This window comes from Toxotes jaculatrix, chromosome 4 (assembly GCF_017976425.1).
Source record: "Toxotes jaculatrix isolate fToxJac2 chromosome 4, fToxJac2.pri, whole genome shotgun sequence".
NCBI lineage: Eukaryota > Metazoa > Chordata > Actinopteri > Toxotidae > Toxotes > Toxotes jaculatrix.
The window spans coordinates 974,918-1,002,293 of NC_054397.1; the positions used below are offsets into that span (position 1 = coordinate 974,918).

Sequence of the window (27,376 nt, forward strand, 5' to 3'; positions counted from 1 at the left end):
GTTTGTCCGAACGCTGCTGCATCTGTCACCAGAAGCTTTTTCAAAATCTAAAGTCACTGAAGTGTCTGTAAAGTCTGTAAATAAAGCGACAGCGCTGCTGTTGGTGAACGCCCCCTCTGACATAACAGAAACCCACACCATTGTGAAAGAACAACAGCCAATGGGGAAACTGGAGTTTACAGGGCAGGTCCTGCTGCTGTGGTCCAGCCAAAAGTGATGGCAACGATTGGAGACAAGACCAAAATAAGACAAACTCAAAGGGTCTTTGTTTTAAATTGAAACTGAAATAGAAATGGAGCATAAAGAAAAAAATCTGCACATTGTTTCACAAACAAACCCGAAGAGAAAACAGCAGCTGATCAGCAGGTCAATAAAGAGATGAAGAGAAAAGAAGAAGCGTCTCTGTGACTCGTGGTCCTGCTGTGTGCTGACACAGATACATGTCCAGCCACGGCTCCGAGCTGTGTTCCCTTCAGCCCAGATGCTGCTCAGCAGCACAGACGCAGCAGAAGGAGTGAAAATGAACCACAACTGATGATGGAGCTTCGCCAAGTTTTCCTGGCTGCACGCTGAGAAAATTCCTGATGTGACTGCATCAAACGGCGAGAGACAACATCAGCTGATCTGAAACTGGTGCTGAGGAGGGAACACACTCTGAATGTCAGTTTACACAACATGTCGTTGTAGGTTTGCACATCAAGATTTGTTTTTGTTTGTGCAAAATGCATCACTAACTGTTATGTCATGTAGAACTGAAGAAAAGTTAAAACAGCTAACGAAGAGAAAACCTCCCTCCTCACACTGTTCACGTGACTCTGAGTACTGTCCCCTGCAGGCCACCGTAGGATGATTAATGGGAGCTGATGTGCAGGACTGAGACAATACGAAGAAACAACACCAACCTACACAAACCACAGCTGCAATTTTAAAAAGTCCAAAAACAACCAACCGTCTGTCTTCAGGCCCGCAGCGAGTTTCCACTCAGAAAACAAACTTCAGAACAAATAGCTGTTGTCCTTTGACCCTGTCACTACAGTTACTGTGATTTTCGTGCTGTAATTTAGATGTTTTTTGATACCTGAGAACAAAGCCCAAACATCATGAAACCAAATGAAAAAAATTCCACTGAATACAAACATTAGAACAGGCCGAAGGAAAAGATGGTAACTGCACCATAACCAGGTATTTCAGAGGAAAGGTGTATGGATGAAGTCCTGTCGATTCATTTCCATGAATCCAAATTAAATCACAAAACACGTTGTTGAGTTTGTTTTGGAAAAAGTCTGTTGGAGCTTTGGGCTCAGGTTATTCTGTTCATGTACAGTAACGTACAGCTGAAGCACGAGCAGTGGAGCGGAGCCGAGTGACGTCAACGCTGATGTCCCAAACTCTTCTCACTTCTCAGTCTTACACAGTCACTACCATCAGACATGTCCCGCTGCATGTGATGCACAGTCAGTAACGTGATGTATAAACAATCACATAAACTCCAACTTTGTTTAGAAAGTTCATTTTCTGGAAACTTTCTTTTTAGTTGGGTGGGGCCGAGCACAGAAGCTCTCCATGTTTATTTTACTTCTCTTTTATTCGTTTACAGCCTCTGATAACAGAAATGTTCCCTCTGCTGTGAATCCAGTCAGTCTCCCTGAACCGGGCAGAAAACTCTTATTTTAAAGCTCAGGGCGGGTTTTTAACTCACGTCACATCAGCATCAGGAAATCACGTGAGGGCTGCTGCTGCTGCTGTTATTTGCAGAGCTGCTTCATTTCACAAAGCAAAGAACAGCTTCATCTAATTACATTTCCCTCAAACAAACTGAGGACAGTCAGGCATCTGTCAGCAAACAGAAGGCAGAGGAAGAGATGCTTCTGCAGGAGAGGAGAAGTTTTTATCACTGCTGCGCTTAAACTGGACCAGTTATTTTGAGGAAGCAGCGGGGCAAAGCCGCTGGCTGCTGATGAACCTCTGCGGTTCTTTGGAGGTTTCAGCCGTGTTTGTTTCGAAACACTCGGTTCCTCCCCACACCGTGGATCTCGAGGTCAGAGACAGGGGAAGACAGAAAACGTGGGAAGTTTTCCCACAGAACGAGGAGCCGTCCTCACAGAGCAGAGCTAGTTATTCATTCACAGGACAAGCTGCTGTCCTCCTAACGTGGGTTTACTTTTATTCTACGACCACTGGCTTGTCCAGAGACACACACTGGGAAGGAGGCAGCTGGGAGATCCTTAGTTCATTAACTTCCTGGATTACAAACAAGCAGAAAGAGCGGCAGGGTCAAAGGTCACAACACACGTTCAGTATGAAGCAAGCATCCATGTTCCAGTGAGTCACTGAGAAAAGTTACTGATTTTATATTGGGAGTGTCAGAAAACATCCCACAGGAGAAGATGAAACCTGACATTACTCGTTAGTAAAACAAGTTATTGGTCGTTGGTTGTTGTTGGTTAAGAACCGTGTCACCTGACATGTCACCTGACATGTCACGCTGGCAGAAGAAGAAGTACGGTAGCTGGGATGAGCCAGTCCAGGGAGCTAATGTATTAAAACTGCAGCCCTTCTTGAGCATCGATGTGAGCGCGAGGGCGCAGACGATGAGACGATATCATCAGCGATGGACAGAACTATGAACATGAGACATACGTTACATGAAACTGAAATGATCCTTGATTCAAAGGGGAAGTAAAGTACCCTGATATGAAATCAGCTGTTTCCATCTGTGACTCACAACTTAACAAACACGTCAAGTAAAAAGTTCCCGTGTGAAAGGCGTGTTAGACAGAGGAGCGCTGACCTGAATCATGTTTGTGATTCACAGTTTTGGACATTTTGGGTGTGAGTGTGTTCACACAGAGACATTAGACCTGAATGGCACGAGGGATGTTCACTGAGTAACCAGCACTGGGAGAGAAGGAGTAGAAGATAACTGGGAGAGCAACTGGTGGCTGACGCATCAGAGTCTGATGTGTCCCAATCAATCTCCTTAAAACAAAAAAAGTCCACACAAAATCTGTTGAGTATCAAACACTCACACACCTGTAAGCAGTTTTCTACACCTGTCAGACTCTGGGAGAAAACACAGGCCTGAGTGATGCTCGCTCTGCTGCTCGCTCTGCTGCTCGCTAATTCTCAGCCACAATCTTTCCAGGTCCAGACCCACAAAACCCTGTTGGTTCTGCCACAGATAAGTGGAGACGCTTCTCAACTTCTTTTTATGAAGCAAGTACCAACGGTCCAGTTATGACAAAGACGAGCAGGAATCAGGCGACATCGCCTTCTGCTCACCTTAAAAGAATCTTAACAGGTGAAGGATCCACGGTCCGGGACATGGAACCTCACCTCCACAGACGTTTCCCCACAGCAGGTGAAGACTAAACTTCCTGTTCAACTCTTTCACTTTTTCTTTTAGCAGTTTTTGTCAAATCTCTTCCAGGAGCATTTTGCGCTTATTTGAATAAAGTTTTTAACCTTTGACCTGTGATCAGGACGCCAGAGAACTTTCACCTGTCTGTGATATTTTACAATGTGTTGATGGTTGTCGCTGCGCTTCAGATCATTTCGTGTCTTTCAGGATGATTTACTGATTTTTCAGCATGTGAAGTTTTGTGTGTCTGTCACTGTTTCACAGAAGAGGGAAAATGTTTTAATGCAATATGACTGTGCAATTTCACCTTTCAGTTTGTCGACTGTAAAGATGGAGAAAACACAGCGTCACTGTGACTGTGATATAATATTTTATTTTATGTCATCGGGACCTTACACCTGGTACAGATCAGATCCTTGTATTTTTTGGGTGTGAGGGTGGGGGGGTGGTTCTGTCTGATCCACATAGCAGCAGAGGGGAGGTGGGGGCAGGGCTGGTGGTTGGGGTGAGGAGGGTAGGGTGGGAGGAGGGGGGCGGGTTTGTCTCTCTTTCAGTGACAGCAGTGCAATAATCTATTCATGGGGATCCTCGAGGGAAAAGAGCCCAGCTGCTCTAATTTGAGAATAAAGAGGAGGCCACCTTTGTTCTGTCGCTCAGGCTCTATTTCATGAAGAAACATCAACCACCTCAAACACCTCCCCCTCCCCCTCACCCCCCTCTCCCCCTCCTCCCATCGACCCCTCTCTGCCTCCATTCATTCCTCCACTCCACCACGTTTGGCACATTCAGATATTTCTCTCTGGATTTAATCTTTTGTCATGATCTCATGTTTTCTGTTATACTGTGTTTTTTTGATGCTGCTTTTAAATGACATTTCACATCTGTGTCTGTGTATTTCATGTCGTTCTGTCTTCCTCCACACGTTTAATGATCTCCCCCTTTTTGCTCCATTTACTTCAGACGATAAATAGAAGAAGAATCCAATAGACAACAAAATATTTGAAAATAAAAATGTTCTGTGTGTATTTCTTTATCTCTTTCATTATTTGAACACGATCTGAACAGAAACACTGTGACAGTTGTGACGTTTGCTGATAATTATGTTTTTGTGTAATCTTTTAATTTTGGTTTTTAACATCTGAATCTGAATTCTGCCAAATAACTGATGGATTAATACAGAAACTGCTGCAGAGGCTGAAACTGAAACCAGAAGGCTGAAGCTCAGAAAGAGAAACATGAAAAATAAAAACACAGCAAATAAAGATTTCATGTTTTTAAATGAATAAAAAGGACTGTACTGATCTAAATGATGATGATGATGATGATGATGATGAAGGTAGTGGTGATGTGACATCATCAGGTGGTTATTTGAAGTGCTGGAATCCCTGGATGCCTAGAGAGCTTTTATTTTGAATAATAAATGATTTCATCATTTCAGGGGTGTCCACATACTTTTGACCATAAAGTGTTGATAAATAGGTTACCATGACACTGAAACACAGAAAATAAATAAATAATAAACTGATAAACTAAACAAAAAAAAAACAAAAACATTTTGGAATCAATCAATCAATCAGTCATCTTTTCGTTTGGGTGAAGTGTTTCTGAGTTTGACCTTCCCGGGCCACCGTAGCAGCAGCATGACAGCATGGCCGCTGACAGAAACCTTCAGATTTAAACAGTAAACTCCAGCAGGACTTCTTCTTCTTCTTCTCTTCGTGTAATTATCACCGCGGCGTTAAACTCCTCTCGTGTCGGTTTTGGGGGTTGTTGGCCTCCATGTGTGAAGGCACTTCTCCACCTGCCTGTGAACTCACTGTTAGATCCTGTAAATAAACCGCGGCTCATTAATATTAACCAGTGGGCGGGGTTTGTGGCCGGGGCCCCTCCCCCGCCGGAGGACATTACCCAGCCTCCTCCGGGGCCGCTCAAAGTGCTGTCCGGGCTCCAGCTGCAGTCAGTCGGGCTGCGGAGTGCGTGGGGGCGGTAATAAAAGAAATTCGGGACAATAGCAGACAAAAGGTTTTCCGTGCAGGAAGGAGGCAGGACGGCTCTTCACTGTCAGGACGCGGTGGAGATTTGTTCTGGGGAGAAAAGCTGCAGCTCCGTCTCCGCCCGTGCATGTCCCATCCGGAGGGCTGTAAACCCGGAGCGGAGGGTCGCACCGACCATCACTGAGCCCTCAGAGCCGCCTGGCAGCTGCCCGCCGCCGGCATGACCCTCACACGGAGCTCCGTCCTCCTCCGCGCTGCCTTCAGCCTGCAGCTTCTCCTGCTCTCTGCCCGCATCCAGGTACACCAGACTCCCGCTGATTGTTGGCTGGTTTTCAGTTGGTTTGAAGCAGCAGCAGCTGAGACCGAAGCGTGTGACACATGTTCTGGATGAAATTCTGTTGATCTGACAACACACATCTTCATAAATCAGCAGGTTCTTTGGCTTCTCTCACAGTTGCCAGAAGTAGTTGTGTCATGTCGTAAAAGTGAGCTGAAAGTTTTAGTTTTGAACTTTATTACTTTGTCTGACTGTTCACATTCATTTTATGATGAAGTGAGTTTAATTAAATCCTCAGATGTCTCAAAGGTTCCTGAGTCTGTCCTCACACGGAGCCAGCATCCATCTGATAAACCAGGCTGCTGAATTTACTTTGGATTTACAAGTTTGACAAAGTTTGGCATTTAGTGTTTAATTAACATGAAGTGTTTACATATTCAGTGACTGTGAGTCTGCTCTGGTTTCAGGTGTTTTAACTTTAAACTCAGACTTTAACTGGCAGATTTAAAAGACCTTCCCTTTATATTCGGAGCTCTGTGCATAAATAAGTCCGTTTTAATGGGACTCTTGTTCCACAGGGACATAAATTCCATGTGACTGTGGTCAGCTTTTGAGCTCATGCACTGAACCGGCCACAAACAGTTGGACTTTCACTGACAGTGCTTGTGTTCAGCACGGTCACAGTTTTCTGTGTGAGCTGTGAGCGACTTCGATCCTGAAGTCGAACACTAAACGTGTCCAGAACACGACGTTTCATGTCCTCTGAGTCTCTGAAGGAGGAGACAGAGAGAATCCCCGGGAACAAAACGCCTCTGTGGAGTCTGGAAGACGTCGGCTTTTATCAGAAATGTAGGATCCAGCTTTTTTTGAGCTTGACCTGTTCCAGGGACTAAACGTCAGAACATGTCGTTCTCTGCAGGTTCAGCTTTGGTCGTTCTCTGTGGGAGCTCAGTCATAAATCACTCAGGTGTCCTCCGAAATCTACTTCAGGAGGAATTTAGGAGAGAGAAAAGTTTGGAATCTTAAAAGTTCCATCATCAGTGATGCTTTTTCCTTTATTCATTTATTTTAATTGAAAAAAAAAAGGTTTTTTTTCACACTTCAAGGTAAAATGTGTCTTAATTTCGACCACATCTGCAGTGCAGAGGTCCTCACAGGTCCAGTGTTTCACACACGACCGAGAAGCTACCCTGAACCTGTGCTGAGGTCTCCAACAGAGACCTCAGCACAGGCAGACCTGGTCCTGAGGACCGTGAGACCCATCAGACTGAAAGACCTGAGACCTGCAGAGAAAACATGGGATCTGGAAAATAATCAGAATCTGGGTCAGATCTTGGCTATTAGAACCAAGTGGGCCCCTGAGGGCCTCTACAGCTGAGTCCTCTACGGCTGAGTCCTCTACAGCTGAGTCCTCTTCGGCTGAGTCCTCTACGGCTGAGTCCTCTACAGCTGAGTCCTCTACGGCTGAGTCCTCTTCAGCTGAGTCCTCTACGGCTGAGTCCTCTACAGCTGAGTCCTCTACAGCTGAGTCCTCCACAGCTGAGTCCTCTACAGCTGAGTCCTGATTTGCAGAGTCCTGTTGTTTGTGACCCTTGTTGCTTTCCTTTGTTCCCCTCCCTGTTGTTGACTCACCTGTCCATCCTCCTCAGGTGTCTTCGGCTTCGGGACACTTTGAGCTTCAGATTTTGTCGATGCAGAATGTGAACGGGCATCTGCAGACCGGCGCCTGCTGCGACGGACCCCAGGACGCGACGCATCAGCGGTGCACGGCGGACGAGTGCGACACCTACTTCCGGGTGTGCCTGAAGGAGTACCAGCTGAAGGTGTCCTCGGCCGGGCCCTGCAGCTTCGGCACCGCCTCCACGCCCGTGCTCGGTGGGAATAGCTTTTCTGTACGCAGCAGCAAGAGCGACAACGCCAGGATCCTGCTGCCGTTCAGCTTCGCGTGGCCGGTGAGTTCTGTAATTCATCGATGGTGTTTGGATTCAGAGGGTTTTCCTGGATGAAAGTTTTCGATGCGTGTTGTGTCTAAAACCAGATCCTGGACTAAATGTTTGGATCCAGTGTGAAGACGGTGAAGCACCTTCTTGGTTTCGGCCTGTTGTTCTCAGAGGGCTGATGTGCTCAGCTGTTTCACTGATGCACTGTTCCACACTGTCGTCTGAAATGAGGCAGTTTAAAGTTCAGGGTGTAGGAATATTACAGGCAGAGGAAGCACAGGATGGAGGAGGGTCCAGCAGAGGCTGCTGCACACACACACACACACACACACACACACACACACACACACACACACACACACACTTCTCTCCGTGTGTAACTGGCGTGTTTAACGTGGTGACAGACCGACTGTGTGAAAATGTGTTTCAGTTCACACTCAGTAACACAGATAACAGATGGGGGCTGATGTGGTTCCGATGTGACGGGATAAACTCACACTAGTTTAATTTGAGTCGTGTGTTTATTCATTTTCATGTAAAGCACATTGTGACATTTTTACTGATACGAGCAACATGAATAATCTATAAAATGATTATTTTATTTCATTATTCTGCCTTTTAATCTCATATTTATGACATTGTAAGTTATCATTATGAGAACTGAGTCATATTGTAAGTAATAATTATCAGGCACTCATAGTTGTGACTGACTGAGTCATAAATCTGCTGGAGAATCACAAGCTCCTCAGAGAGCCTTTGTTTATTTTCCCGTTGTGAGCGAGCGGTGGCTCAGTCCGGACTCTGAGCTGAAGCCGACTCTGGTTTCTCTGATCGGCCTCAGGGCCGATCTGGTTGGAGTCCAGATCTCTGTGGTGCTCAGCAGATTGGTGGAGGTTTCATGTGCTCGTCAGCGGCTGCTCTGGTTTCCTGCCTGGATCTACGAACGAGGACAAACAGCTCGGGCCGAGGACGCTCGGCATTTCTTCTTCTTTCTTTCTTTCCTGCATTGTTGCTGTAGTTTTCTCCCCTGACCTTTCAGCGTGTCGGGGGATAAAGGGCAGGACATTCCTGCTGTCGACCCTGGTAACTGGCATGTTAGATCGTTGGGCAGGCTGAGGTTTCTGTTGTCTCTGTTGTCTCTTTGGTCTGAACGGGCAGGACCAGCCCAAACTGCCTCTCTGTGTGCGTCAGCTGTGTTTATTGGAGCTGTCCTGGCGGCTCAGGATGTGTAAAGTTGTGCCAAACCTGCAGGACTGATTCTCCACCGTTGGTTCATCCACCCTTTTTCTTTGTTCCAGTTGTTTTTACGTCTCGTTTGGTAAACTTGTTTTTTTTAATCCTTTCCCTCCTGTTGTCTTTCTTTTTCTGAGAGTCTGACATGTTGAAATGAGTCTGAGGTTGAAGTTGATGAACGCTGCAGGAACGCTGTCGGCTTCCTGTCGCCGCTGAGAACGCACCAACGATGATCGCTGATCACTGACGTTCAACCTTCATCTGGTCGACTTCAGCTCTTTGCCCTTTGTCTCCACAGACATCAGGAGTCATGCAGATGTTACAGGACAAGTCACCGTCCTGCAAACACATGGGGATGTTTGTACTTCCATACACATACACAGGCATCAGCAAATGAATGAACTATATGGTGGATTTTATTTTCCATCACAGCGATAAAACGTTCTGCACTGCCCAGAGTTTACGTTTTCAATTCACATCTGTGGCTTTAGAAACTCATTGTGGCAGGTTAACGAGGTCGGAGGGTGACAGGGTGAATGAGTGAATGAGTGACACAAAGCAACAGAAGCTGTTTTATTGTTTGTTTGTTTGTTGTTTGGGGCTTCAGCAGATGACTCAGTAAACCTGCTCTTAAATCCTGCTTTTAAAAATGAAGCATCAGTGGTTTGTGTTGGAATAACACACACACACACACACACACGCACGCACGCACGCACGCACGCACGCACACACACACACACACACACACACACGCACACACACACACACACACACACACACAGCTTGCAGCTGAAGTGACGAGTTTTCGCTAAACTAACTATGGGCTGTTTGGTGTTAAAGGTTATTTTGGTTATTTTGGTATTTGCTTTTGCTGAGCTGGGCGCTCTGAGGCCACGGGATGCTGGTAATTACAGGATGGTGGTAAATGCTAAACTGTTGTGGAACTTTAGGGAAAAGTCGAGAAGCAGAACCAGTGAGTTCTGGAACGAGCAGCATCTCGACAGTTCCTCAGCAGCCTGATGACGTTCCACGTGTCTGGGTGACTGTACCCGGCGGCTTCCTCCATCAGTGTCGTGTCCGATGTTGCTGCCTGACGTCGATGATAGAAAACATGTTTCATTACCAAAAATGGTGACTGCCGCTGTTATTTGCTCAGTGCTTTGCTCGTCAGCTTCTGTGTACGGAGGCCAGCAACGTCCAAATCTAACAACCGTCTGTGACTCAGGCCGAGAGATCCTGAGACTCAGACCATGTTCACGATGCATTATGGGGTCAGAGGGAGCAGAAAGGCCTGCTGGGATGTTGTTTTTTACTCATGTGCCAGGCTCGAGTCCAGATGGGCCTCGACTGGCCGACCAAACATGGACATTTCTGAGGACCAATGTCCCAGTGACGCTGCAAACATCGGACGAGCTCTCACAAGGTTTTTCCCAGTGATCCGTCAAACTGAGCGTCTCATTACTTCTGTCCCAGTCGTCCCATCATTGTGGGCTAACGTGGTCCAGACGCAGCTTCAGTTCTTCAGTGAATCTTGTTTTGCTGTGGATCTCGTCCGTGCGTCCTGGATGTCCCTGATTCTGGCGTTCAGAGCCAGCGATGCCTGAACTGCATCTCACTCTCATCACGCCTCCGTCAGCCTGGACGCGGCGTCACACAGACCAACAAACAGAACATAAACAGAGGAAGTTTTTCTTCTCTCGGCAGCAGCGAGAGTGACTTCGCAGCTCTCCGCCTCCCTCCTCTCTGCTCGGACCTGCCTCCACATGTCGCCTGGCTCTGCCTGCTGACAAACTATTTTCCCACACCGAGCCCGCAGCCAGAGAAAGCAGTTCCACCTCCTCAGTCAAACAATCAAAGGGACGGGGAGTGATGGGAAATCACCAACGGTCTGCAGATGAATGCTGGTAGATGTTTTGGCAGGAAGTGAGTGGAACCTGTTGGCAGGTGACCAGCTGTCAGGTTCTCACTCCCGCTCTCATCCTAAAATCGAATTAGCTGCTAAATGTTTCGGGGTGCCACCCACTGCGTTTGGTGGGCAACATGTTTGTTTTCCCTCCAGGGTCGGGAGGAATCAGCCCGACGCCCAGATCGAGTTTCAGCCAGAGAGGTGACGCAAGGATGTTGCAAGAGCTGCTCAGAAGGTTTTCAGTCACAGCTTCAGCACGTCAGCTTGGTTCTGCATTAGTGACAGTTATGTGGCGTTGGGGTAAACCGCTCTGTGGTACGCTGGAGACATGACGCGCTCTGTGGAGCAGCTGACCCGTGATCACGAGGCGTTTACAGAGCTGAAGGCCTCAGGTTGAGATCTGATCCCGATTCTGCTTTTAGATTCTGGCTCTTATTGAATCCTTGTTCTGATCCATGTCAGTAAAAGTTAATGTGTGCTGAGATTTTCTGTGTAGAACCTCATTATTTTTATTACAGACTGATGTTGGAAACCTGCAGGAAACGTCAGCAGCTTTGTGTTCGTTGCTTTCTCTGGTTAAAATGACGGCGTCAGCGATGGTAGATAGGATCAGCTGACTGGAGGTCAGCTCTGAGTTCTGCATCATCCTCAGGTTGGAGATGCAGCTGGACAGAAGAGAAAAGCTGGAGAATTTCTGGCTTCTCGTCCAACAGCAGCTGATCACAGATCAGAGCTGCGTGGTGGAGCTGGAGTTTTTTAGAACTTCATTTCTCACTGAGGATCTGACCAAACGCTGCTGGACCGACCGTACACCTGTCTGTGGTGAAGCTGAGTCACAGCTGGGTGTGTGCGTTTCAGCTCCTGTTTTCTGTGAATGTAAAGCCCCACCACGTTTCCCTCCTCAGTACAATATAAGAACACAGGAAACATCTAAGGCATTGAATTCGTCTCCTGTGTGATGCCTGTTACGGCTCATTGCGATCCAATAATCCTGTCAGCGGCGCTGAGCGCTCGATAACCAGACATCACAGCCCGAGCTCACCACTAATCTGTAAACTACATGGACGGGCTGTGGTTTCCTGCAGGGCTGAGTGCTGGTAGGAGAGAGTTTATCTAGCTGCTGTGGATCTACTCCAACATCAGCAGGGTTCGATAAATGTGGACAGGATGATGTAAGACCACCGAGGTCGACGTTCAGGCACATTTAAACCAAACTTCTCCTACATCAAAGGGTCGAATCCGACATCGATGCCACAACAAACCAGGAAACCATCAAGTCATGTCACCAGGTTTATGGTGATGCTACTCTGGCTTGGTGGGCTCTTTGGCGGTTGGGATGGTGGTCGGTGTCAGTGGGATAATAACAGGAGACCTGCACCGATTCCTGGTAACTGATTAACAGATGCACTGAGCTCGGTGAACGTTTTCAGAGTTTCACACTCAGGTTACGTGATTCGAACTCAAATCAGACTCAAGTCATTCATCTGGTTCCTTTTTCGAGCCGACAGAATCGATGTGCAGCGCAGACCCTCACACACACCAGTAATCTACTCGTTCAGCAGCTGAAACAAAGGTTTAGGACGTGAACCTGACGTCGATCTTTTCTGGGGACTTGACTTGTGACTGTGCTGGTCCTGACTTGGATTTTCTGTTTCCCAAAAACAGTGGATTGGTCCTTTAACAGATGCATTTTGAAGAAGCTGTGGACATTTCTGCAGAAATCTGTAGAGTCTGCGACCCACAAATCCAGTTGTGTTTTGGTTTTGAGATATTCCTACACTCACATTTGTGCTTGTACATTTATGAGGAACCGTCTGAGTCCACCTGAGACCCACTGAAGTCCAGCATTGTTCCTGAAACCACATCTAAACCCTCAAGCAGCCTTCACTTTGTCCTCACTTTCCAAAAATGTCCTCACTTTCGCGAGTACACACACAGACACACACACACACACACACACACACACACACACACACACACACACACACACACAGACACACACACACACACACACACACTCTTCAGTCTTTGTGATTCCCTGCTCTTTGCTTTTGGAGTCTGGTTAATGTCGAGCTCTGAGTTTGGATGGTGTGAATGTTGGAGAGAGTGTGTCACTATAGAGAGAGGGAGAGACCTCCAAGCCTCAAACCACAATAACACACACACACACACACTCACACACACACACACACACACACACACACACACACACAGGCTCTGGTCTGACTGTTATTCGATAGCGGTGAGAGCGACAGTGGCCTTAAGAGAGACAAAGAGTTTCAAAGTGGAGCTGAAATAATGGGATTTGGGGACTTTAAAACCCACACACACACACACACACACACACACACACATACACACACACACATACACACACACACATACAGACACACACATACACACACACACATACACACACAAACTCGTACAAACACAAAAAAACATGCAGAGCTGCACTGAAGAAGAAGAGATACGTCGTCAATGTTGCGTCTGTTTATTTAAGTTATTACTTAAATAATTAATACTTATATAATTGTGTTGTTGTGTGTTTTACATTGTGTAGTTTTATTTCAGCATATTTGTATTTGCTGTTGAATAATGAAGAAATCCAGTTTCCCTTGTCTGATGTGTTCAGTGCTGGTATGTGGTTTAATAAAAAAGCAGCACATCGTCACATTTTAGAAGCTGAAACTAAAAAGTCTTTGACGTGATGAAGTTTCCGCTGATTGATTTTCCTTCTGTCTCCGTCTGTGTGCAGAGGTCGTACACGCTGATCGTGGAAGCCTTGGACTTCAACAACGACTCGTCCTCGAGCAGTGAGTATCATCTTCATCGTCTTCATCATTCTGCTGTGTTTACGACCTTTGACCTGTGAGCTCTGTGTGACGGAGCTCCTGATGAGCTGATCAGATTCAGTTTTGGGATTGAGATTAACGTCGTCTGTCAGATTAAACGCAGCCGTGCGCATTAAAACTAATGAGAAATCTCTGGTGAAGCTAAAATCTGGGACCATGAAGGTTTTTTAATATGTTTAGCTGGGAACGCTAACATGGAATTAAACTGTCATGAAATCATTCATTCCTCTGCTGGTAGGAACCAGACAAACATGTTTGTGGAATCATTTCTGGGAAAATTCGTCTCAAAGCTGCGTTTTGAAACAGGATTTTAAAAAAAAGTTTCCTTTTTTGTTTGTTTTTTCTTTTCTACTTAATTAACAAGATTTTGATCACAGTGTTGAAAAGACAACAAATATGGAGCTCGACATTACACAAAACCAGGAATCACAACATCCAGCCCAGACTTAGGGAATCAGATCTGTGCCATAAATGTCACGGGACATTTTGAAATTGAAATTATTACACGAAGACTAATTTAACTGAACTTCAAAATGTCAAAATTAGAGTGTGTATGTGTGTACACGTTAGTTGCAAATCGTCAGTACATGTTTGATCAGACTGCACAGAATTCCTCCCAGAGTTCCCCTTCTTGCTTCTCGCAGCGATTAAAATAAAGCATCCCTCCTACAGCAGCCTGTGGAGGCGTTCACATGTCCTGGAGGAGACCCATTCAGAAAACGGGTTGTAAAGAGTGTGTGTGGAGAGAGTGGAGCTGGCAACGTTTGTTTGAGCTTCTGTTTATCACCCGGCGGTCAGCGAGGCGGTCGGAGCGAGAGTGTTGGCTCGGTGCTGTATTTGGCGTCCCACAGGGAACCATTATAGGCCCGGTGTGAAGTCGGTTGACCTCAGCCAAGGTGGGTTTCTGTGCAGGCAGTGAGAGCAGCGAGGGGCGGGAGCAACAGGGAACGTAGTTCATCTGAGTTTTAGTCCAAACATGGAACCGCACATGTGTTTTCTGCCAGTGAAACCACACAGCTGAGTCTGTGTGTGAGGTTCGGAGGGTTTGTTCAGAAACGTCGAAGCTGGAGCTGCTGATGAGCCAAATGAGGACAGAACAAATATTGAACCTGCAGTTTAGCATCAACAAGCTAAGTGAGCCCGGCACGTGGCCGTGAGGGACTCCTTCATCGTTCTGCGGCTGCGGCTCAGCTCACGTAACGCAACGCAGCACGATGTGTTTGCTCATCATGACGACCAGGATTATGTACAACCCATTTAAGCTTCATTATTGCTCACTAAAGCTGCACTACACATTTTTATTTTAATAATGGATCAAATGAAAAATCCACAAAGTGCTGCAGAGCTTTTTAGCCTATTTTAGCTCCTGGTTTTGGTTTTTACGTGGTTCAGTCTCAGTGTTTCCGGCAGATGTTTGTTGATGCTCCGGCTCCTGATCACCTGACCAGCACAGCTTGGTCAATAGGGTGTACAGGTGTAAAAGCACCTACAGCTGAACCACAGGGCATGAATGTTCAAATGTGCAGCAGCTCTTGAATGTTCGCGTTGAATGTTCATGCTCCAGTAACAAAGATGGAAAGTCAGATTTCCTCTTCAGAGACGGTGCAGGTTCGGTCTTGCGGAGTTGCAGCTCTCAGGCAGGTGTCGGCTCCACAGCCTCGGCAGTTTTTCATCGATGAAGTGCCAGGTTTGAATATTTGCTCAAACATCCTGGATGGAGCCGATCCAGCCGTTTTTTGGGGTTAACTATTTTTCAGATCTGTTACCTCGGTGCCATTTTTCGCACCTTTTTTATTCTCCGTCCTGATGTGAAGTGTCACAGTTTGCTTCCAGGCCGTCGCTGCTACCTGCTCGGAGGTTTCTGGATGCGTGCTGAGCGCGTTTTCAGCTCTTTCGTTTGTCGGTTAAACAGACGCCGTCACCTGGGCCCGACCACACTTTCCACCCCGCCGGTGAAATGCCACAGAGCAGCTCAGCATTTTCAGATTCTGGAATATTCCAGCTGCCTCCGTCTGCAGCTGCAGCTGCTGCTGTCCTCACACAGACCAGCAGAGGATCCGTCTGTGTCAGCAGCTGGACGGACCGAGAGGTTAAAGACTCTCAGTCTGTCCGGTAATTAGCTGATCCTCAGACGGGTGATCGGTGTCTGACATTTTAGCTTCTGTATTTTGAGGATTTGCTGCTTTTCTTTGTTTTGAAATGTTTATTGGCATTTTTAACTGTTATTAAACTAAACTAAACATCACTTCAACTCAACAGGCATCGGCGGGGCGGTGATCGAGAAGGCCGTCCACTCGGGGATGATCAACCCCAGCCGGCAGTGGCAGAGCCTGAAGCACAACGGCCCTGTGGCTCAGTTCCACTTCCAGGTCCGCCTCAGCTGCGACGAGCACTACTACGGCTTCGGCTGCAACAAGTTCTGCCGACCGCGAGACGACTTCTTCGGCCACTACGAGTGCGACCACAACGGCAACAAGACGTGCCTGGAGGGCTGGTCAGGTCCAGACTGCAACACCGGTGAGATCTCACAGGGACAGTTTTCTTGTCCTGGTGTTTTTCCCTTTGTGGCAGCCGCTGGTGTCTCTCTGAGATGAACCATCACAGCCAAAGTTTTCTCTCTTTCACTGTTGTCGAAGTCAGTTTATTGTAGTGTGGTAATGCAGCTGAGAGCAGGGACGTCACAGAGACAAAGACATTCACAGCAGTCATGTTTGCTGATGGTTTCTGTCCCTGTGTCTCTGCAGCGATCTGCAGACAGGGCTGCAGCACAGAACACGGATCCTGTAAAGTCCCCGGGGAGTGCAGGTGAGAACCAACATCTGTTTGCTCGCAAATTTCTGTTTAAACTAAAGAAAGTTCAGACTGACTTCAAACTTTAATCTGAAGTTTGAGACACAAATAAAACAGATATATATGTGTGTGTGTGTGTGTGTGTGCGTGTGTGTGTGTGTGTGTGTGTGTGTGTGTGTGTGTTTCTGTGTGTGTGTGTGTGTTTCTGTGTGTGTGTGTTAGGTGTCTGTATGGCTGGCAGGGAGAGTACTGTGATCAGTGTATCCCTCATCCCGGCTGTGTTCACGGCAGCTGTGTGGAGCCCTGGCAGTGTCTCTGTGACACCAACTATGGAGGACAGCTGTGTGACAAAGGTACACACACACACACACACACCTTTCAGTTTGAGGACCTACCTCAGACTGACCCTGTGAGCTCGTCCTGACAGTCTCAGTCTCTCTGGAGGTGAAATGCTGACGCGTGTTTTCGTCTTCCAGATCTGAACACGTGCGGGACGCGGCAGCCATGTTTGAATGGAGGAACCTGCAGCAACACGGGACCAGACAAATACCACTGCTCCTGTCCTGACGGCTTCTCTGGAGTCAACTGTCAGAGAGGTGAGAGGAGCAGGGGGGGCGACTCAGTGCCCTCCAGCAAGGCACCACGAAGAGATTTCAACCCTGCTGTGATATTGTAATGTAGAAAAATATCCTCATCCGGACAGAGTTCCGACTGTTTTTAAAACACCTGTGTGTCTCCACAGCGGACCACGCCTGTCTGTCCAACCCCTGTCTGAATGCAGGCAGCTGTGTGGAAACCAGTCAGGGTTTTGAGTGTCGCTGTGTCCCCGGATGGACCGGACCCTCCTGCTCCATCAGTAAGACCTTTTCCACCCTCCAACTTTTATTTGGTCCTTTCTGAATTTCCAGTGCGGCTTCATCAGCTGGTGGACTTGTTTTTCTGTCTGTCTCAGACGTGGACGAATGTCTGGTGAACCCCTGCAGCCACGGAGGAACCTGTCAGGACCTGGTTAATGGTTTCAGGTGCATCTGTCCTCCTCAGTGGACCGGAAAGACCTGCCTCATCGGTCAGTGCTCCTTCAGTCCACACAACCAGATTTTTACAAAACTGGGAAACTGCTCTTTATTTATGATTCATTTCTTCCATTGTGGAGATTTCACATCCGTTTCATGCACAAATGGATCCATCTCATCGGACGAAGCCACAGTCGACGTTTGTACATAAACCTCTTCCTCAGGCGTTTTCGGTCCGGCGGGTCAGAGCTCCGTCCTCCGCTTCCTTCCTGCTGGGAGTCCTGAGGTTTTGTTCCTAATCTCCTGGATGATCCCTGGAGGAATGGTTGTGGTTTGGAGGCTTAGCTTCCGGGATCGCCTCACCGCAGCGCTAATCCGCCGCCGACCACAAACTACCAACCACATGGTCCTCAACCTTTAACTGTGGCTGGTTAGTTTGGGCTGCCAACATTCGTTTTGGTGCCTGTTTTCCACTGCTGAATGATTTTGGACACATCCACTGCTTTCAGATGTTACTTCTGTTGTTCCTGACTGAAAGCCAGACTCAGAATAGCAGCTGAGGGCAAATTAACCCATTAGCAGTGTTTACATTTCAGGACTGATATTTGTTCCATCCGTTGTCAGCCTGCTGTGACGCCTGACCTTTGACATCTGCATCCTTGGTTGTTCATTGACTGTTTGAATGGTAAAAGCTAATGAAGCATCATTTAAAGCGAGACCGGCTGCAACCATCACCATGGAGGGGTGTGAATCAGGACCAGCAGACAGCGCTCTGTGGACCCCTGCTGTCTGCAGGACGCTGGGATTTCTCTCTGATCCGTTTATTCTGTTTCAGATGCCAACGAGTGCGACGACAACCCCTGTGTCAACGCCAACTCCTGCAGAAATCTGATTGGAGGATACTTCTGCGAGTGCCTCCCCGGTTGGACGGGACAGAACTGTGACACCAGTGAGTGAGACGCTCCAATGACTCGATGTGTAACGTGGAGGAGACGGGACGAGGCAGCAAAACAATTATCTTTATTTGAATATGAAACGTTTACAAAAGGTTTTTGTTTTGATCAGAGTTTGGGGACTTTTTGTTTTTGGTCTAAAACAAAAAACACATTAGAAACGAAGTTTTGAAATCCATGAATCTCAGCAGCAGGACAGACCCTGTTAGTGTGGACAGACGATAATTCTCAGCTACGTCACCGGGTCCTTCCCAACGAGCACCAACTGACTGATCTGTTCATGTTTCTGCTCTGACTGAAGCCTGTTGTGATTTGTCTCTGCAGATATCAATGACTGTCGCGGCCAGTGTCAGAACGGAGCTACCTGCAAGGTGAGGGCTCTTTGATTTCTCTGTGGAGCACACACACACACACACACTTCTTCTTCTTCAGCAGAGCTATAAACAGCAAACGCTGAGCCGTGCGTGTTGGACAGAGACATCACTGTGTGCGTCATGTGTCCATGACAACAGCAGATCAGATTTCTCCAAACTTTCTCATTTCCCAGCAGAAGATAAACCGTCTGTCCTCGTTCTTTTCAGACACAGATTGCTATTTTTTCTGCCATTCTCCTTCTCACAATGGTTTCTGGTTTACTGATGCGAGCCAGATTACATGACATGAGCAGCGGCATCAGTGAACACGCAGAGCTCACGTTTTCACCGCTCGCTGCTCACTTTGGTTTACAGCATTTATGGGTCAGAGTCACAAAACAAGACTCCAGCCACGTCTCACATTCAAACCATGATTAAATATCTGGATTTAAAACTTCCTGAATGTTTCTGCTTCACTGGCAGAAAACAAACTGTCCTTCAGTCTCAGAGACAAAAGCTACTTTAAACACATCACAGAGAGATGCTGAACAAACCCTCACACAGTCAGTGTGGATGCTACAACTCGCTGTAGCTCAGTGATGATGAGACTTTACATTATTGTTCGTTAATCTGCTCAGACTGTGACACATCTTACTGATCTAATGCTTCCTGCGTTTTTCTTTTGTTTCCTGTAGTGTTGCATGTTTTAGCCTGTTAGCCATGTTAGCTATGTAAGCTAACATAGTCTGTTAGCTACGTTAGCTGTGAATAAAAACCAGAGCAGCAGATTATGAGGTGTCACAAAACACAAAAATAAAGTTAACGACGATCACTAATCGCCTGTAATCAGTCTGAGACGTGATGTGGACGCAGGTCAGCTGACACTGTTGTCCTTTTTAATCACTTGGTCCGTCTCTGTCCTTCAGGACCTGGTGAACAGTTATAAATGTGTGTGCGCTCCGGGGTTTGGCGGCGAACACTGTGAGAAGGACGTGGACGAGTGCGCCGGCGGGCCGTGCCTCAACGGCGGCCGTTGCCATGACGAAGTTAACGGCTTCCACTGCCTGTGTCCACCTGGTTTCTCTGGAAGTCGCTGTCAGGTGAGCTGTTGCTAAGCGACCTGTTAACTGCTCGACACAAACCAGAACTGTACTTTTCCACACACTGACCTCTGACCTTGTTTGGACACACACACAGTGTTTTCACCTCCAGCATCACCTGGTCTGAGATCAGTCCAGGGACCAACACATTAACATTCACACTGAAACTGTAAGCTAAAAGCTGCATTGGTAAAACTTGATTCAAGTCTGTTTAAAACTGTCATTAAATCCAAGTTTCAGTTTCATTCCACCTGCTCGTTCTCTGTTTGTTGAATTCCAGATTCACACAGAGAGGAAACAGAGAATCTGGAAAAAAGCACAGTTTAAATGTTGAACAGTCACATTATACTTTCACTCCTCCTGCTGTAACTTTACACCTCGTCCTCGTTGCTGCTTTATTCTCTGAACAGCTCAAACTTCAGCTGAAAGATTAAACCCAGTTAGTTTAAAGATAGTTATCACAATCATGGATTAGCTTTTGATTGATCGGTATCAGCATTGCTGTGCACCCCGGAGTCTGACATCCTCTCAAAGGTGTGTTGGCGATCTGTGGGTGGTTACCGTGGAGACGTGTATTGTACGGGTGTTATAGAGACGGTAAAATGACGAGTATCATTTTTCACAGCAGAAGCTGAATTGTTCTGTCTTCTCTTCTTTGTCTCTGTCCACAGTTGGATATCGATTACTGCCTCCACGGTCCGTGTCAAAATGGCGGCCAGTGTTTCAACCTTGCCGCCGACTACGTCTGTAAATGTCCCGAAGACTACGACGGCAGGAACTGCTCACGGCTGAAGGACCACTGCCGCACCACGCCCTGCAAAGGTTCGCATTCCGTCATCATACATTACTGCTCAGACACTTTGTTCACAACATGCTAAACACTGAAATCTGACAACAGTTTAATGTAAATGCTTCCACTAATAAATGATTGATTAAAAAAAAGATTAATCCTCCTTTGTCTGCTCCTCCTCCGCTCCCCCAGTGATTGACAGCTGCACGGTGGCGGTGGCGTCCAACAGCACACCGGGTGGGGTGCGTCTGATTTCGTCCAATGTGTGCGGTCCTCACGGGCGGTGTCGCAGCCAGGCGGGCGGGCAGTTCAGCTGCGAGTGTGAGGACGGATTCACCGGGACCTACTGCCACGAGAGTGAGGACACGCTTAGGCTTTAAATGATTGTCATTATGCGTCTTCCTGCTTTTTTATTTTGTGCTGATTCAGATGATCTTGTTGTTTGTTTTCTTCTTGTTTCTCGTCTTCATTCTGTTTTTTCATCCTGGACTTTGCTTTAATTTAAGGACGGAACAGAAACTAAATTTACTCTTTTTCCTTTTGTTTCTGTGTCTCAGACATAAATGACTGTGAGAGCGCCCCCTGTCTGAACGGTGGAACCTGCATTGATAAAGTCAGTCAGTATGAGTGTATCTGTGCTGAGGGCTGGGACGGCCCCGCCTGCCAAAACAGTGAGTCCTCCTCCTCCTCACTCTTCGTCCTCAGCAGCGGCAGCAGAAACGGTGCTGAGTGGACATGTTGGACGTGGTGCTGATGATGTTGTGTCTTGTTGTGGTGCAGACATCGATGACTGCAGCTCTGCTCCCTGTAAGAACCGAGGCGTCTGCCGAGATCTGGTCAACGATTTCTACTGTGAATGTACCAACGGCTGGAAGGGAAAGACCTGCCACTCACGTACGTCCCGTGCACACACTGTCCCTTTGTCCCTTTGGTTTTTTCACGTGTCTGAAGTTACTGCAGAACTTTCTGATTCTTGAGTCTGAGCGATGAGGCTCACCTTTCAACAACAAGGAAAATCCAAAGTTCTTTGCATGAGACATAAAAAGCTTTAAAACAAAAGAAACACAAGATAATGATAAAAATAAGCTGCAGCACAATAAATCAGATCAAACTGGAGAATAATAATCACAGTGCAGGACATGAAGGCACTGTCCCAAACTGACACTTAATGAAAAGCAGCATGAAGCGGTGAAGTCTGATTGAAAAGAAGTGAGAGCTGGAGCAGACGTCAGGCTGGACAGAGTTCCACCATCTGCTCTGTTCTGGAGCAGAACCAACACTGAACCGGTCTACAGGTTTTTCTGAGAGAAAAGAGCTTCATAAACTAAAGTCGCATCAAAGTTCTCAAACATTTAACTTGTGCAAAACGTCCACAGAGACATGGCTTAAGTCTGATTCCAGGTCAGACTCTGTAAATCTGTCTCCCAGGTGTTTCACGTGTTGGATTTGTTGTATTGCGGTGAGGCGCTGAAGGCTGTTTTTACTTCCAGGAGACAGTCAGTGTGACGAGTCCACCTGTAACAATGGAGGAACCTGCTACGATGAGGGAGACGCCTTCACGTGTCTGTGCGCCGCCGGCTGGGAGGGAGCCACCTGCAACATCGGTCGGTCTGACGCCGCCGGTGTTTTTCTTTTCCAGTGTTTCCGTGTTTTCTGTGTTTCTCACGGTCGTATTTGTCTTTCCAGCAAAGAACAGCAGCTGTCTGCCGAGTCCCTGCGAGAACGGAGGAACCTGCGTGGTGGACGGAGACTCCTTCAGCTGCGTCTGCAAGGAGGGCTGGGAGGGCGCCACCTGCAGCCACAGTGAGTCGCTGCACCGCACTTATCTACCACAGCTTTCAGAAAACAGGCACCAGAGCTGATTCAGGACAATCTGTCGAGGTGAAAAGTTTCATGTAGAGCAACAGAAATGATTCGATGAATCGACTGACAAATAATCTGCAGCTGTTTTTAGTTTTTTAAGACAAAAGTTTCTGATTTCAGTTTGTTACATGTGAATATAGAGTGAACTGAACGTCTCTGAGTTTAGGACAAAACAAAACACGTCAAGACGCCAGTGTGTGGGAGATCTCACAGCTTTCTCTCAGCTTATTGACCAAAGTATCGATGAACTCATCAGAAAAACAACAGACAAATGAATCGATAGTGAAAACTGGTCATAATCTCATGAACCATGAGTTTTACAGGGTCTCTCTGAAAATGTGACCTGGGCTCCAGTAAAAGTCAGTTTCAGCTTCTGGTGACCATGAACCAGAGCGTGAGCGTAGAATAACAGCGTCCTGTGTCTTTATTTTCCAGATGCCAACGACTGCAGTCCTCATCCGTGGTGAGTTAAACTGAAGTGTACATCTGTGCTCTGGATGCACACACACACACACACACACACACACACACAAGGCCCCACCTCGCCACTTACAGGACTTACAGGATCTGCTGCGAACACCTTGGTGCCCGATGCCACAGCACACCTTCACCTTCAGGGGTTTAGTGGAGTCCATGCCTCGACAGATCAGGGCTGCAGCAGAAAGGGACCAGCACAATATTAAGCAGGTGGTCATAATGTTAGATGTGACCGGTGTACATAAACACTAGAAATACTGAAACACAATGTTCAGTCACACTTATCAGATTTAAGAGGCTGAACAGCTCAGAAACCCCTGTGAGGGAACTCTAACTCTAACCCTCCTTCCTCCTTTTAACTGAATGAAATACAGTATTTTTGATCATTTGGTTTGTTTGAAGCAGAAGTGTCAGAATTCCCTGCAGGAACATGTCATCCTTCAGTTCAAGTCAAAACATTTGGACCCGTGATGATTTTCGGTGATAAAACTTCATATCTCACGTTAAATTCTCCTCTTTGGCCTCCTCCTCCTCCTCGTTTGTCCTTTCACCAAATCAACTCTGGAACAAAACAACAACGTTTCTGCCAGTTTCACTTTTTATCTGCTCAGCTCCCACTCTTCCCTCCAAACCACAGAGTCAGAAACTGCTCATATCTTAAAAACACTGATGAGGAAAACAAAAATGTTTTTCCGTCTGTAATTAAGATTAGGGTTCAGCCCGAGGCTTCCAGCTCAGCGAGCTCAGGCTTTTTGATTCATTTTTTCGGTGGGAAATTATTGTGAATTCAAACCATTTTTTTGCTCTTGGGGATAAAATTCTGTTGTTTTTCCAGCAGTGAAAGTCTTGTTGTTGTAGACTGCAGATATGAGTAATCACCTCTGTCCTCCTGCAGTTATAACAGCGGGACCTGCGTCGACGGAGAAAACTGGTATCGATGTGAATGTGCTCCGGGGTTCGCCGGCCCAGACTGCAGGATCAGTGAGTGCTGACCTCTGACCCTTCAACCTTCCCTCCATCTATCCCTCCACTCCTCTGCTGCACTGTGTTAATCTTGTCTCACCCCCCGTCCTCAGTCTTTTTCTCTCGTCTGACTTTTCTCACCGGCTCTCGGCTTCGTAAGATCTTCTGTTCTGCTGATGGTTTATTTTGGAGAGGCTGAGTTTCAGTGTGAAAACAGGCCGGACGGGTTCTCAGCCTCCACCTTCTCTTTGTTACTGAAGAGGGACAGATTCATTTACAGTGGACGATCTGTGAACACAACTGAAAACAACGGATGACCCGTCTCTTTCAGACATCAACGAGTGCCAGTCGTCGCCCTGCGCCTTCGGCTCGACCTGCGTGGACGAAATCAACGGTTACCGCTGCATCTGTCCACCGGGAAGAACGGGCGCCCTCTGCCAAGAAGGTGAGCCCTCCTGTCTACGGTCAGACCGCAGACACTGGCATCCGTTTCCTCTCTTCACCTGCAGGGTCACGTGTTCCTGTAATGAATATACCTGTGCAGTTTTGCCAGTAGTGTTGATGAATCAGCTGAGTGCTGCCTCTGTGCTGCAGTGTCGGGGAGGCCCTGTGTGGTCGGAGGGCTGGTGGCTCCGGATGGAAGCAGGTGGGACGAAGACTGCAACAGCTGCCGGTGTGACAACGGGAGAGTCACCTGCACAAAGGTAGGACTGACGCTTCATCTGGATTCATGTGTGCAGATACATTCATGTTTATTCGGTTTACACATATCATCATATTCACTCCCCAGTTTTACAGACGATCTAACCTTTGCCTTCACCTTTCAGCTTTGGTGTGGACCAAAACCCTGCAGCCTCCACAGTAAGACGCACGGCCCAGAGTGTCCGGCCGGTCAGGCCTGCGTCGCTGTGCGGGACGAGCGCTGCTTCGTCAAGCCCTGCACCAGCCAGGGCGAGTGTCGCAGCCCCGCCCACTGGACCCCGCCCAGAGCCAGGTGTCACCCAGAGAGCAGCTGTTCCAACGTCACCTTCACCTTCAACAAGGACGTCATGGCGAAGGTCAGTCTGATTTCCTGCGTCTGCTTCCGCCTCCCGATTTTCTAAAACTTTCTTTGTCCAACTTTTATTTTGCTCACTGAGCAAAAAGCACAAATATTTGTCCAGTTGGTGAAACGCGCCGTAAACTCTGGGACATTTCACGGTATCCGTCACCATCTCACAGAATATTCCTGCCTTCGTGCTGTCGCAGCTGCTGATGTTTCTCCTCTGGTGTCACAGGGTGTCACAGTGGAGCAAGTTTGTCGTGAGCTCAGGACCCTCTATGTGGTCACGAACCTGTCCTCAGATTCGCCCGTCTCCATGACCTGTGAGCCGTCGCTCAGCACCAACAACGAGATCCACGTAGCCATCGTAAGTCAAGCCTGGTGTGAACATGAGAAGCTGAAGAGATTTTCACAGAAAAAGGCCGTAACAGTGTTTTTCTGCTGAATATTTCAGTCGACGCAGGACCAGAGGGGGGGTACGACTTTCGTCAAGGACATCACAGACAGGATCATGGATCTGGTCAGCAAGAGGGGCACCAACAGCACCATCATCAGCGCCATCGCCGAGGTTCGCATCCAGAGACGACAGAGCCACAATCCCAGCGGTGAGTCGCCGCTGGCTTTCTCAAAATGGAAGGAGCGTCAGTGCTTTACATTCTTTACTTTGGAAATTGTAGTTTGACAAAACAGTCTGAACTCGAGCTCCACTCACCAGCTTTTTCTTCTCGAGTTGTTCACTGGCCTCTGCTCCTCTCTCCATCAGACTACCTGGTGCCCCTGCTGGTTTCCGTGGTGATCGTCGTCTGGGTGTTGGCGGTTGCCTCGATGTTGCTGTGGTGTTTGAAGAGGCGGAGGAAGCAGAGCACCCACGCGGGGGTCAGCACCCAGGCCTCGTCGTCTCTGGCGCCCGTGGCGGAGGACAACAACGCCCTCCACAACGCCGTCAATGCTGCCCGCGAGCAGCTCAACCACATCAAGAACCCCATCGAGAAAAACCCACCGATCCACCAACAGCAGCACCACCTCCTCCACCACCACCACCACCTCTACGAGGACAAGAACTCTGTCAACGCCAAGATCAGGAAATCGGACTCTAGGAGCCAATCAGATGAGGACGAGGTGGACAAGATGCTGCAGAAGGCGAGGTTCCCCAGGGCCCCGCCAGCGTACTCGCTGGTAGACTGGGAGGAACACCCCTCCCACCACACAACAAGCAAACCCCCACACTGGACTAGCAAACAGGACAACAGGCAGCTGCAGTCGCAGAGCGTGAACAGGATGGAGTATGTTGTATAGCCAACGGGCTCAAAGGGGCTGAATGGAGCTCAGAAACTTTGACGAGCCACTGGCGACATTTTTTTTTTTGTACAGAACTGAATTTCAGTGGATTGGTGGCTTTGGATTTTTGCTGTTTAATTTATGTTTTGATTGACACTGGTCTGAACGCTCCGCTGTGGTTGGCTGGATCTCTTTGTGAACGATAGAATTTGGACGTGCAGAAGCATTCGCGAACGCCGCACGTGCACGGTCGCCTTCGTTTTTTCGTTTGAATGTGCTGCTGACCCGTTTGCACCACAGCACCTGATGAATTTGGAAAAAAAATATTTATTTTGTTCTTTCAGCGTCAGCCGTCGCTGCCGATATGAAGAATCGTCCGTGTAGAATGTTTCTGTATAGATGTGTAAATAATTTTTAATTAATCATTGTGTAAATTTGATTTATTAACTTAATCCTCAAGAGCCTTAAGATTTGCTTTTTTAATTTATGACTTTAGAGTTGAAGGTTTGACAGCTTTGTAAGCTTCCGACTTCTTGATGGAAATTGTTTTCGATATATTTTTCGTCAACGCCAAAAGTGTTCTTGAAAGAATAGTTTATTTTTAGCCTTTTGGATTTGGGCATTTTTGTGCCTCAGTTTAATGTTTTATACTTCGTCAGTTGTTTGATGCCGTTTTGTTGTTGGTGTGTTTTCCAGGGTTCTCGGTTCTACGTTCTTTACACGGAAACGGAAAGGGAGGGGGGCAGTGCTGTGCGGTTAGAGACATTTTGCTGCTGCAGGGTCTTTTTATACAAACCAACATGGTGGCAGACGTTTTGTTTTTGCTACTGAAAAGAAATTCTTCAAGGGACGAAAGGTTTTTGTAATAATTTGTATTTTTTTGTACAGTGTAAAGAAATAGTTGAACAGGTTTGCATCCTGTTTCCATGTGTTTGTAATAATCTGAGGGATCAAACCTGCGTAAGTACTTGAAGAGAGATTTCAGCAGGAAAAACTGTAGAGCTGTCATGTGACATGTTGCCCATTGTTGATTGGAGGATAAAATAAGGCTGTGAAACCATGTTTGATTGCAGTCGTCAGCCCCTTTAGTTTATGATGGAGGAATAAAAAAAATAATAATAATTGTTTTTCTCGTACGTTTCACTTTAGTGTTTTTTGGACCTTGAGAAATAAAAGTCTTTGTGTTTG

General features: G+C 47.3%; 1 protein-coding gene across 1 annotated transcript; it reads left to right on the forward strand.

Annotated features, from left to right (window-relative positions):
• The first annotated feature begins 5,349 nt into the window (after nucleotides 1–5,349).
• LOC121180183 (protein jagged-1b-like) lies at nucleotides 5,350–27,376 on the forward strand. The gene is made up of 26 exons (XM_041035378.1): nucleotides 5,350–5,653; nucleotides 7,282–7,584; nucleotides 13,470–13,527; nucleotides 15,826–16,083; nucleotides 16,311–16,371; nucleotides 16,579–16,709; nucleotides 16,833–16,952; nucleotides 17,099–17,212; nucleotides 17,309–17,422; nucleotides 18,205–18,318; nucleotides 18,647–18,693; nucleotides 19,602–19,775; nucleotides 20,447–20,597; nucleotides 20,758–20,922; nucleotides 21,123–21,236; nucleotides 21,346–21,459; nucleotides 22,056–22,169; nucleotides 22,252–22,368; nucleotides 22,864–22,891; nucleotides 23,801–23,886; nucleotides 24,200–24,313; nucleotides 24,463–24,572; nucleotides 24,696–24,926; nucleotides 25,146–25,277; nucleotides 25,365–25,515; nucleotides 25,674–27,376. The coding sequence occupies exons 1-26, from the start codon at nucleotides 5,576–5,578 to the stop codon at nucleotides 26,204–26,206; spliced, it is 3,732 nt and encodes a 1,243-aa protein (XP_040891312.1). The 5' UTR covers nucleotides 5,350–5,575; the 3' UTR covers nucleotides 26,207–27,376.

Coding starts and splice junctions, on each gene's coding strand:
- LOC121180183 (XM_041035378.1), top strand. CDS start 5,576: ATGACCCTCACACGGAGCTCCGTCCTCCTCCGCGCTGCCTTCAGCCTG. Junction 20,923..21,122: donor CGGGACCTACTGCCACGAGA/GTGAGGACACGC, acceptor TCTGTGTCTCAG/ACATAAATGACTGTGAGAGC. Junction 22,170..22,251: donor GGGAGCCACCTGCAACATCG/GTCGGTCTGACG, acceptor TTGTCTTTCCAG/CAAAGAACAGCAGCTGTCTG.